The 13,029-nt window shown below is 38.0% G+C and overlaps 1 protein-coding gene across 9 annotated transcripts in view; it reads right to left on the bottom strand.

The window, feature by feature from the left end:
- BCAS1 (brain enriched myelin associated protein 1) overlaps positions 1–13,029 on the bottom strand; it is a 55,621-nt gene that overhangs the window by 20,729 nt on the left and 21,863 nt on the right. For all 9 annotated transcript variants that reach the window (XM_026664960.2, XM_087959272.1, XM_087959270.1 and 6 more), the window contains exons 4-5: positions 10,617–11,179; positions 1,153–1,311 (exon numbers count right to left, since the gene is read on the bottom strand). In XM_026664960.2, the coding sequence (XP_026520745.1) occupies positions 1,153–1,311; positions 10,617–11,179 (722 nt within the window). The remainder of the gene's footprint in view (positions 1–1,152; positions 1,312–10,616; positions 11,180–13,029) is intronic.

The raw sequence follows: 13,029 nt of genomic DNA, 5'->3' as shown, positions 1-13,029 counted from the left end.
GCATACAAAACTCTCCAAGCTGTGCTGCCTCTTTGACCTCTGGGAAACAACCCCTCCCTCCTGGGATTCCAGACTACATTCCACCACATCAATGCAGTTATACATATTTTGTTAACTATTGTCCTGCTTTCAGTGAAAGAGAGAGAAAACAAAGAATCCACATTAATACTTAGCAGCCTTGCTTAGCAGGATATGTAATCCTAGCTATTATCTTTTGGCTAACCACTATTGGAAAAAAACATTACCAGTCTTGATCAAATTTAGATTCCTTCCCGCAGTTATTTTATTTTCTTATTTCTCTCCTTCAAACTGCTTAATACATATGCAAAAGGAAATACCCCTCCAAAAAAGAAGCTTGTCTGAATTCATTTGATTTTTAACATTAATCTTAAGTGTCAGTCTGTTTAGAAGTTCTGTGCAGATTGAACTTCATCAGCATTATTTTTGAATAAAAGTGCAGATTTTTTTACTCTTTCATAGATACAGCAATTTTTCATTGTGCCTAATTAAAAACCCTGCTCTCGACAAAGTAAATTTATTTATTTATTTAACACATTTAAATGGCTGCCCAACTTACATACTCTGGGTGGCTTACAGCATAAACGTTCCACAATGTAAAAACCCTTAAACCTTCATCAGAATATATCTGATAATTTTGACTTGATCTTCCTAATTAATGAATAAAAAACACAACCTTTCACACTCAGTTAACTTATGTTCTTCTAGAACAGCCTTCTTCAATTTCACAACCTAACTCGAAATATTTCTGGTTAAGATTACTCTTCCTAAAAACTAGGGGATCCCAGTCCCATATAACTGTTGGGTGCCAGTCTGGGAAAAGTTATTCTACAAATTCATTACTTCTTCTAAAACAGAAGTCTTGCTTTTCACATTTTCTAGCAAGTACAGCTGGCCACATTCTCTTCTTATCTGCCATACATGATTTCACATTCAATCTTTGTGACAGTCACTTTTCTTGCTGCTGTCATTTAAATTTTCCAGGAAGGAAGGAAGGAAGGAAGGAAGGAAGGAAGGAAGGAAGGAAGGAAGGAAGGAAGGAAGGAAGGAAGGAAGGAAGGAAGGAAAAGATTGATATCAAATTTGTGTAACAAATCATCTCAGTTAAATAGGGAAAATCCAATGACATCTTACCAGTGTTTTGAAGAAGCTCATGATGTTATTATCTGTCCTAGTTGCTGTATTAGTATTGTCTGTTTTTTTCTCTTCTTGGGTAAGATCCACAGAGACCAAGCAATTGGAAACTGCTATATCCTGTTGCAGAGTGGTTTGGTTGCATTCATCTACTAAATCCTGCATCAAAAGAAAGCATGTTTCTTTCAGATCCTGACTTATTGAATGCCAAACAGATTTGTAAAAGTAATCTGTTTGCCACTTGTATCATGTTGTTCTACAAAAGAGAGTCATAATTCCATCCATATTTCTTCAGCCTACATATCCAGAACAATCGGTCATTTATGTAGTCAGTGTCGAAAATATGCACGTTTGCTGTTGGTTGGAGGGACATTGTTCGGAATCACAGAGAACAACAAATGCAAGAAACAGGGTTACATATGACCAAATACGGATCCTCATTCCAAGCAACTGAATATTAAATACTAAGCTCCATATGATTGCAGTTTTGAACTCTGAATTCTGAGGATTGTATACTAGCAATCAGAGGTTTTTGGAAAGCTCAGTTTATAAAATTTGATTTGCTTAGCATTGCTTAAACCTAGCTAGAACTTTAACACTGATGAAGCATGGAAATGTTCTCTTGATGATTGTTTACATTTAAATAATTTCTGCAAGGATTTTTGAAAAAAAAATGTTCAAATCTTTGAGTTTGAATTAAATAGTAAAAACCACAAAAATGCCTTATACGGTGAAGACCAATGATAGTTTCTGGGATAACTAAGAGCCTAAGGAGCAAAACTAAATTCCAAACAATCTTGATAAGTCAAAAATGGTCTGAAATAATACCAGAATAGAGAAAATAACATAAATAGAATATAGAAGCGAGGTTTTTCTTTTTCTTTTCATGTCTTCAAGTCAGTGTTGACTCCAGGCAACTGCCTGGACTAATCCTTGTAGAATTGGTTTTCCCTTACCTCTTTCCTAGGGCTGAGGGAGAGTGGCTGGTCCAGCTGATTTTGTGTCTAAGGCGGAATCAGAACTCATGGTCTCCCAATTTCTAGTCTGTTGCCTTTAACCACTATACCAGACTGACTCATCAGAGAGGATACTGGCTTGAAATAGGACATGGAATTGAAGATCTTGGAATTGCAGCTTTACCCAAGCTGAATATGAGTCAGTTATATGACATGGCTGAGAACAAGATAAGTGTCAGGCATGAAAGACCAGATCTACATGTAAAGTGCAATTAAGCAGATTTCTTGCTACAAACCAATGCACAGGAATCTTCTCAACACCTGGTTAGAAAAGGGTCAGCATTCAAGGTCATAAGGATTCTAGGCCATTCCTCCTTTTAACTCCATCCCCGAATTCTGCTATTCCTTCTCCTACAGCAAGTGCCATTTTAGGCAATATCAATGAAAGCATAGCTTCACATAGTAAAAGTGCTCAACTCTATTCTAGCTCTGTCAAGACCCCAACTTCAGTAGAGGTTTACAGAAAGAAAATTAGAGTATGAGTTTCTAATTGCCCAGTGTATTTTTCTGTATTGTATGGTAATCTTCGTCTCTCAGGAAACTGAATGTAGCACAATAACTATATGTTAGCAAGTGGTCCATGTATGTGCATTTGAATACTTGTGTGTGTATGTCTACCTCATCTTTCTCATTTATTCCACCTTGCTTTTCAACAATGCCAGAGATACTGATGTTGGAAGAAAATAAACATTTTTTCTTCTACTTTGCACAGATAAACAAAATAAAATACACTCAGAAACGGACACTCACAAAAGTTCAATTTTTACAACTGCCCACCTACTCTCTTCTTTTTTGTTGCATACAAGCTCAACAATTCCTAATTAATTTCATACTTGCCCAGATTTTACAAATGATGAAAGCAGCATCATTGTCTAGTTATAACACTTTCTGTGTACACGTGCATACACATAAGCAGAGAAAGAGAGAAAAACACAGGGTTACCCAGATTGTTTTTCTGCTGTGCTAATTTACTTGTAGAAAAGTTTCTAAAAGTTTAAAAAACTGGATCAGTTCAGAGCACATTCTTTAGATGGATGGTCCCTAGGATGCTTAAGTTTTAACAAATGCATATCCCACTTTTTTTGGTTAAAAATAATCAAGAAAACTAGTAAAGGAGAAGAATTACAGCATGCAGAGATAATGTTTAAAAATACAATGAATGTACCGTGTGTCTCCGAAAATACAACCCTGTCTTATATATCTTTTGCTACCAAAAAAGGCACCAGGTCTTATTTTCGGGGGATGTCATCCACTGACTAACCTCACTTGCACGTGTTGCCCCTGGCCTCCTTTTCACTATCAGAGGCCTTCAGAAACTTTTTCTTCTGCACCTGCAAGGCTTTCCTGAAGGCCTCTGATGATCTGGAGCTTTGTAATCAGCTATAGGTATATATTTTTTATCTTCCATTCAATCATGTCCAATTCTCAGAGATTGCCCTGATGTATCCCTGCAGTACAAATCGTTTTCAACCTACAATTATTTGTTTAGTGACCATTCAAAGTTACAATGGCACTGAAAAAGGTGACTTAGGGCTATTTTTCACGCTTATGATGGCTGCAGTACCTCACAGTCACGTGATCAAAATTCAGACGCTAGGCATCTGGCATTGTTTATGATGACTGCAGTGTCCCAGGGTCATGTGATCATCTTTTGTAACCCTCTGACAAGCAAAGTTAAGGGGGAGGCCAAACGCACCGAACAACTGTGTTACTAACTTAACAACTGCAGTGATTCACTCAACAACTGTGGCAAGAAGCACCATAAAAGGGGGCAACATTCACTTAACAAAATTCTACTTAGCAACATAAATTTGGGGTCATAAGTCAAGGACTACCTGTATTCTTGGCACTTCTTTTTCAGAAGTGGTTCACCATTGCTCCTTCTTAGGACCGAGGAAGAATGACTGGCTCAAGATGACCTGTTGACCTGTTTCTAGCCTGATGCCTTGGCCACTACACAAAAATGGCTCTCACCATAAGAGTGCAACTAATTGCTAAAATAATGTTCATTAAGTGAAGGAAAAATAGAAGTTAAAAAGATGCAACCATGAGAATAAAACAAAACAAAACAAATTAAAGGCAGTCACTTTATCAGCCCAAGTTCACATTTCTTAACCATCAAAAATCCTTCTTAAAAAAAGCCACAGTACTATAAAAGAGCTATAAAATTCCCCTGGTAAACTTTCAAGCTAATTTCACAGGAAGGTAGAATGTGGTCAAACCCTGGCTTGACGTGCCTAAGGTAAACAGATGGCGAAAGGAGTAAATGGAAATATCCTCAGGTCAAGCTAGGGAATGGAGTGGTCCAGAGTTCACCAAAATGTTTCATTTTTTTAAAAAAAAAATTGGAACAGATAAAAATGAAGAAATTATTTCATTTCATGCCTTATAACAAATGTTTATTTCTCTTCATACCTTTTAATTAAAACTGAGGCAAGAAAATGCAACATTTGAACATCAAATGGATGATCTTATTTGTAATCTATGGGCATAGTGTAAAGGCCAATATTTAGTCACTTTGGTGATAGATGCTAGACATTGTAATTGTCAACAACCTTGTGTTACAAAATGATACACGAATTATGTATTATTCCTTATTTCACAGTGAACATATCAGCAAAATATTGACATATGGCACATATATTTTTAATTCTTAATTTTAATTCTTAATTTTAATTTTAATTCTAGAGCTGCGGTGGTGCAGTGGTTAGAGTGCAGTACTGCAGGTTACTTGTGCTGCCTGCCGGCTGCCTGCAATTTGGCAGTTCGAATCTCACCAGGCTCAAGATTGACTCAGCCTTACATCCTTCCCAGGTGGGTAAAAGGAGGACCCAGATTATTGGGGGCAATATGCTGTAAACTGATTAGAGAGCACAGTAAAGCACTATGACGCAGTATATAAGACTAGGTGTGATTGGGATTGCAATTGCAACAAGAGTTCTAATTAGGATTGCCTATGGTTAATAGATAAAAAGACACCTCATCTAGCTTAGAGAGGTCTGTAAAGCACTGTGAAGCGGCATATAAGTCTCAGTGCTATTGCTATTGCTATATGTTTATAGAGGAAGGGACCACAAATGCAAACATGCCAAGGGCCTATACCACATACTGTGGCTCTGGGCAGGAATGTCCCCAGAAAGGCTTGATAAGCCCCACTCCCTTTTCTTTTGCATGCTCTGCATCATGACTTCACTGCAGAGTGATGCTTGCGCAGTGACATCACTCTGCCTGCTGAAAGCAGATTTTGCTTGCTGTCAAAAAACAGACCAGTCAGTGCAGCTGATTTTATTACTGCAGTCAATTTTCATTTACTGACTATGAGCAGGCCAACTGCTATTGGCCTGTTTTTTGAGGGCAGGGAACAATGATTTAAAAAAAAAAAGATCTGGGAATCAAGTAATGTCAAACAACTTCACGGGTTATAGTGCAAAGCAATAACATTGAGACTTACTGGTATGTACTGCCCCATGGTGCTTTATGGCACTCTCTGGATGGTTTACAATATCATCATATTGACCCTAACAATCTATTTTATCAACCTTGGAAAGATGGAAGCTTGACTCAAGCTTGAGCCCGCATCAAGATTGAACTCCAGGCTGTGGGCTGAGTTAGCCTACAATACTGCATTCTAACCACTGCTCCATTAAGGCTTCATAATGGCAAACATTACTTAGAATTCCTGGATTATATTTTGGAAATCTGGAAGCAATTAGGAAGCAATATCTTCAAACTAGAAAAAAAAATGTAGGATCTTCCTTATAAAGCATATAACTTTCGAACCCTCCATAATTCATGTTAGTGCTTGTTGAAGTATGCACAGTATAGTATTAGGGTTTGCCTTTGTAAGTTTTTTAGCAGGATTATTTCCCATTTAGAGTCCACTAGGAGTCACATCTTAGGAAGGACGCTGTGGTTCAGTGGCTAAGATGCTGAGCCTGTCAATCAAAAAGGTCGGCAGTTTGGTGATTTGAATCCCTAGCACTGCATAACGGAGTGAGCTCTTGTTACTTGTTCCAGCTTCTTCCAACCTGGATTCAAAATTTTTTTACTACCAGTTCTGTGGACGTGGTTGGTGGGCATGGCATGGCTTGCTGGGTGTGGCTTGGTGGGCATGGCAGGGGAAGGATACTGCAAAATCTCCATTCCCTCCCCACCCCACTAACCTGCTTTCCAGCTCTGTTCTCCTGTGCAGGACAACAAAAGAAAGACCCAGCCGATCAGCTGGGACTCTGATCAGCTGGGACTTGGGAGGCAGTGAATAGATGGGGGCGGGGCCAACCAGAAGTGGTATTTACAAGTTCTCTGAACTACTCAAAATTTCCTCTACTGGTTCTCCAGAACTGGTCAGAACCTGCTGAATACCATCTCTGATGGAGACGTCTTCAGAAAGTGCTGGCTCTTCAGCTTTGTAACAGAGATGAGTACCATCCCCTAGAGCCGCTAACAACTAGCATGTATGTGTGAAGGGAACCTTTATCTTTAGGAGTCACTTTGTAAATGCATTGTCATACGCGGTAGCTATTTTTTGGTAGTAGAGTGCAACTTTCTTTTTCAACAGCACTTGTTTTTTTTTAAATGATGGCTTTTAAAAATCTTATTATCTATGGATTATTCGATGTTTGCATTTTTCACTCATATAATACAATTCTTTATGCAATACTTGGCTGGGTGGGAGAGACCTCATAAAACCAATGCAATAAGTATTTATTTAAAAAGTTATTCAGAACTACATTGTGTGGCTTATTCTACTCCATGGAGATCCTTTTCTCCATGACTTCCCTTTAACATAAATCATGGGTCACATACCATTACAAGGGGAACATGCAATTCAGTGGGATGGAAGTGGGCTGTGGACAGAGATTCTTATTATATATAAAATGTTACATGCATGGAATTATGGTGTAACAAAAGTCCTTTAATTTCATGAAAAAATGGTAGATAGGGGATTTATTTTTAGGTTAGTATGCAAGGAGTTAAATGCTTCTATAAGAGTTAGTCAGTCGGTGTTACAGTCAGTCTATGTCCATCTCTCTCTCTCTCTCTCTCTCTCTCCCCCCTCTCTCATTTTACAATCATAAAGTTAGCATAAATCAAGGCTATCCTCAAAGAAAAGTCAAGTGGATAGCCACAACTTTGCAATTTAAACCCAGCCTTTTTTGTTTTGTTTTGATGAACACTGATGCATGCATTCATGCATGCAAAAAAAAAAAAAAAGACAAGGCTTTGATCATGCACTTCCAGCTGCCATTCTGACTGTTTTATCCTCTCCTATCACCTGCAGTCACCCTGGTACAAATCCTAGCCTCGTAAGGTATAGACAAGGGGATTTATGAAAATGATCCCTTCTGCCAAGACCACATTCACATTCACATGGCTGTGGCTAATAGTCCAAGCAATCCATTTACCTTGGCCTGAATAATAACTGCTCTATCCAGGCTGTGAATCCTGCTCTTGTTTGAATTGTGCAGCTTCCTGAATGTAGTTTTGTGATGCTTGAAAAGAAAGCCGTGTTTCAACCAAACACAGAATGTCTGTCTATCTTCGGGACTCTGCCCTAAAATGGGAACGCCTCCCTCCTTTCCTCTTTCCAGTGGTGCTGCTTGTTTGTTGGTATGTGAAAAAAAAGCTTTGATGTGATTAATATAATTAATTTTCTCCTCAGAAACCTTGACTTATTTAAAGAGTGATTGGTACCCAAAGCAAAATTCAGACAATTATAATTATAATATTTTGACTGTCTGTACAAATATGCAGTCTATAAAATTGGGCTTCTTGCCATTAGCCCAGCCAAAGGAGTCCTTATTGTATGAGGTTTGGCTTTTCCATCAGGCTTCTTCATCTAAATATAAAGCCCAACAAAACACAGATGGGAAGATACTAAGAGCTTCTTCTTCTTCTTCTTCTTCTTCTTCTTCTTCTTCTTCTTCTTCTTCTTCTTCTTCTTCTTCTTCTTCTTCTTCTTCTTCTTCTTCTTCTTCTTCTTCTTCTTCTTCTTCTTCTTCTTCTTCTTCTTCTTCTTCTTCTTCTTCTTCTTCTTCTTCTTCTTCTTCTTCTTCTTCTCCTTCTCCTTCTCCTTCCTCCTTCTCCTCCTCCTCCTCCTCCTCCTCCTCCTCCTCCTCCTCCTCCTCCTCCTCCTCCTCCTCCTCCTCCTCCTCCTCCTCCTCCTCCTCCTCGAAGATCAACTTCAGCTATCTGAACATGTGTATGCTACAACCTGCTGCTTTGAAATAAGAGCAACATAGTAGCTTGATATCCCATTCCTGTCATTGTGGCTTGCATAGCAATCTTTCCAGGCATGAAAGTTTTCAATATTTTTCCAAGCTTTGAACAAACAAAGATTCTCAGTGTTTCAGAATGTTTAATAGAGTGTATCTCAACCTTGCCAACTTGAAGATGGGCAGACTTCAACTCCCAGAATTCCCTAACCAGCTCTGCTCTGGGAATTGAAGCCTGCCATCTTCCAGTTGGCAAGGTTGAGAAACACTGCATCTTAAGATGCCATCCTCTCCTAATGAAAACTTAACTTCAAGCAAGGCTTATTTGTTCTTTGTGAGAGTTCCTTAAGAATACAAATGACATTTTTTGTCACAGGTTAATTTAGCCAGATTGAGAGAAAGGAAAAGGATGAAGTTGCAAGAGTCAGAAGAACTGGTTATGAGAAAAGAAGAGTCAAGGAGCATAAAGCTGATGACACTGCTAGGATTTTGCTAAGCTATTTTGGAAACAATTCAGTGATGTTAAAACTACAATTGAGCATTATGAGAATAAGGTCTGGAGAGTTATAGTCTCAGTGACAAAGGACAGGGGACTGAATCTCCTGCAATGTCCAGGATCAGCCCAGGATCTTCACCTCATCCTAGGAACATACCACTGAAATCAACAAAATGGACTAAGCTACTAAAGCATAAACCAGGTTCCTACATTAGACTAAGTATAATTTGCTGAACAAACCACTATTGGCTGGGCTCACTTTTTTTTTGTCTAACAGTTGATGTAAAGCAATAAACCATTAGCTTGAACATTTTTTCTTACCATCATGTATGAATGCAGTCTTGTAAGATGAGGAATATTTAATTCACAGGATAATCATTTCTTCTACAACATTGTTTATGCTGAAGTGGAGAGTAATTAGGATATTTCTTTTAAAAACCCTCTTTGTAACCCACTAAATCTTACTGAAGCAGCTAGGATTCCATTTTTTTTAAAAGTTACTGAACCAATCACTCTGCACAGTGGTGGGATTTAGCCAGTTCGCACCGCTTTGGGAGAACTGGTTGTTAACTTTCTGAGCAATTTGGTGAACTGGTTGTTGGAAGAAATCATTAGGGCAGAGAATTGGTTGTTACATTATTTGAATCCCACCACTGACTCTGCCTATTGACAGGGCTAGTCGTATTTATTTCTCTGCCTCAAGTATTGTTCCTTCTCGCTAATCTGAAACTACCTTGTTTTTATTTATTTATGTACTTATTTACTTACTTACTTATTTACTTACTTATTTATTTTTGTCAATTGCTTACAAGATAAAAGGTATAAGTAAAAACATAGTTATGAATACATGGATACATATAAGAAAAATAAAAAAATAAAAGAAACAATAGGACAGGGACGGTAGGCACGTTGGTGCACTTATGCATGCCCCCTACAGGCCTCTTAGGAAAGGGGTGAGGTCAGTAGTAGACAGTCTAAGGTTAAAGTTTTTGGGGTTTGGGGTTTTCTCTAAGAACTTTTCACAATTGTAGTCAGAAATGAAACATTTTTTCAGTGTGTGCTTCTAACTGTTGCATTACTGACAGGAAGATTTAAAAAATAATTATAATTGAAAATTAATTTCTCAAAACAGAAATCCATTATTTGACAATACAGAACAGATTTTGACCTTCTGTAGGTAGATATCCTTTCACGTATTTGAAAGATGCGATGGTGACTCTCTTGGCCTTCTTTTCTCAAGGCTGGATAATCCCAGGTTTCTCAATCTCTCCTCCTAAGGCTTAATTGCTCATTACCTGATCATTCTTATTGCTCTTCTTTGAACCTTAAAAAAAAAGTTTTTCTGAATCCCTAAACTGCAATGCACAGAACTAGGCTCCCTACTCAAAAAAAAAAAAAAAAAAAAAAGAATTTTGAAGTATTACTTTCTGGGATTTGCAAATTACCCTTCACTTGATGTAGTTTAAAACTGCCCTTGTTTTTACTGCATCTATATTACTATTCAGTTTGCAATCAATTACAATCCCAAGATCTTTTTCACATCTTTTTAACCAAGCCAGGAACCCTTTTTCCTCCCAGATCCATCTTGGGCTTAGGCAGATATTTTTCTATTACCTGAATATTATTTTTGCATTCCTTTTTTCTTTTGCTATTTTAAGATCAATTATGTAAAATCTTAGGATATTTCTGATTTCCGCAGCATTAATTATCCCACCCAGTTCCAATTTCTATACTTGCCTTTCTCTGCGATTCATCATCCGAGGTGCTTTTTAATCCTGCAGGTTCCTCTGAGGAGATGCCTACACCTGGACAGCTGACGGTCACCTCCTGTTGATTTTGCTCCTGTTGTCTGCTCTTACGACTCCCTTTTTCCAATTTGAAGAGCCTGTCCAAAAAAGTTAACTCTTTGGACTTCGGTAAAGGGACATCCTCCTCTTTAGCTGGTGCAGAGAGTTCAATTTCAGTATGTGATGCTTCACTTAGGTTTTTATCAGAAGCTTTCTCTGTGGCAGCTGCGACTGAAAGCTCCCTGGTTTCACTTGATGCTTTGTTTGCTTGAGCTGCTTCTGAGCTGACATCAAGTTGAGCTGATCCAAGGGATGAATTTGTCGCCTGCGCTTCAGTACGTCCTGGTACAGACCGTGAAAATGCAAAGGCAAAACGAGATTTGGCAGCTGATGGAATAGGTTTGGCTTCTTTCCTGAGATTATTTCCACTGGCCTCGGAGTTGGAGCTTATCTCCATTGTTTCCTGGGAAGAAACAGCTGCATTGTCCAGGCCAACACTCACTCTTGCATCCACTACAAGAGCAAACAAGAAAACAGCAATTCTCCATCACAACAGGAAAGATGCACTATTAATCGTAGCTGCCTGCATCTTTAATGGACTGACTGTAAACTGAAAGGTCTAAACAAACAGTGTCCATGTTTCAATTCTCTAACCAAGTATTAAGTTTGGCCTAAGCAAAGAATTTGAATTACCCAAATCAACCATATGGTTACTGGTCCATTTATAAGGCCTCCCCTTTTGATGACATAGAGCTGTAGGATAAAATGAAAATTAAATTAGCAAATAATTGGCAGCCTTCTCTATTTCAGAACTGTCTGGGTCCTGCAAAAGTAAGGTTGCTGTTACTATTTTTTTAAGGATATATATATATATATATATATATATATATATATATATATATATGTATGTATGTATGTATGTATGTATGTATGTATGTATGTATGTATGTATGTATGTATGTATATATGGCATTCAGCTTTGTTCGGGTATTTTCCCATGTCATTGTAGTTGTGCTACAACTTTAAAAGCACAACTACACGGAACACACACACACACACACACACACACACACACACACACACACACACACATATATATATATATATATATATATATATATATATATATATATATATATATATCCAAAATGGTAAATGTGTGATGTGTGATTACAGGTGTTTGTTGAAGCTTTAGAAGTTGTCATTGCGTGAGAAATAGGAATCTGGAAAACTCAACAAAAAGGCAGAACTTGGTTTGAATGCCAAATGCTATTTAATATTTGAGAACACAAATATTCTGTTTGACAACTGGTAGCGTTTCTTGTATACAGAGTTCTCAACTTATGGACAGTCATTTTATGACCATTCGAAGTTACGACAGTACAGAAAAAAATGGACTTATAACCGGTCCTCACGTTTATAACTATTGTAGCGTTTCTACAGTCACATGATCAAAGTTCAGGTGCTTGGCAACTAGCATGTATTTACGATGGTTGAAGCATAGTGGAATCATGGGATTGCCATTGGTAACCTTCCAAGGACTAGGGGTGACCTGATAGCAGTGTTCCAGTATCTCAGGGATTGTCACAAAGAAGAGGGAGTCAAGCTATTCTCCAAAGCACCTGAGGGCAGGACAAAGAGCAATGGATGGAAACTAATCAAGGAGAGAAGCAACTGAGAACTTAGAAGAAATTTCTTGACAGTTAGAACAATTAATCAGTGGAACAACTGGCCTCCAGAAGTTGTGGGTGCTCCAACACTGGAAGTTTTTAAGAAGAGATTGGACAACCATTTATTTGAAATGGTATAGGGTTTCCTGCCTGAGCAGGGGGTTGGACTAGAAGACCTCCAAGGTCCCTTCCAACTCTGTTATTCTATACTATAACCCTTAAGGAATTCTACTGCATTAGCAAAATAAACAAGAATTATTCCAGACAACTCTCAGTCAATCCATCTGTCACCGTTGCACTTAATATCAGTTTGTTGGCCTTAGTGGCACCCAAAATCTTATCACTGTTAGTAGAAAAATTACCTTATCCTAGATCAATGCTTTCAGAAGATTTACCATGATAACTCATTAATCAGTACAATATAACAAAGCAGATTCTGACTTGCAAGTGATATCTGTTCACTCAGTTAAGCGAAGCAAAAACAAAGATAAATGTGTGTTGTATCAGAAGCAAGAAACCTTTGATTTCAGAGCTTGCACAACTTGCAGGAAGAATTTAAAAAATGTTTTTAGGCTTGTTCCTCATCTACTGTACAGAAACATTAGCCAAACATGCATAATGAAACAAGGGAATGAAAAAATATACTGAATGTACAGTAATAGGTGGAAACCCAGAACAAATGAATTATGTGTA

Source organism: Notechis scutatus, chromosome 3, assembly GCF_049901735.1.
Source record: "Notechis scutatus isolate UNSWTSFEM ecotype Mainland chromosome 3, rNotScu1.2, whole genome shotgun sequence".
NCBI classification, from domain to species: Eukaryota; Metazoa; Chordata; class Lepidosauria; order Squamata; family Elapidae; genus Notechis; species Notechis scutatus.
The sequence above is the reverse complement of the archived record's forward strand: the minus strand, read 5'-3'. Positions and strand labels throughout refer to the sequence as shown.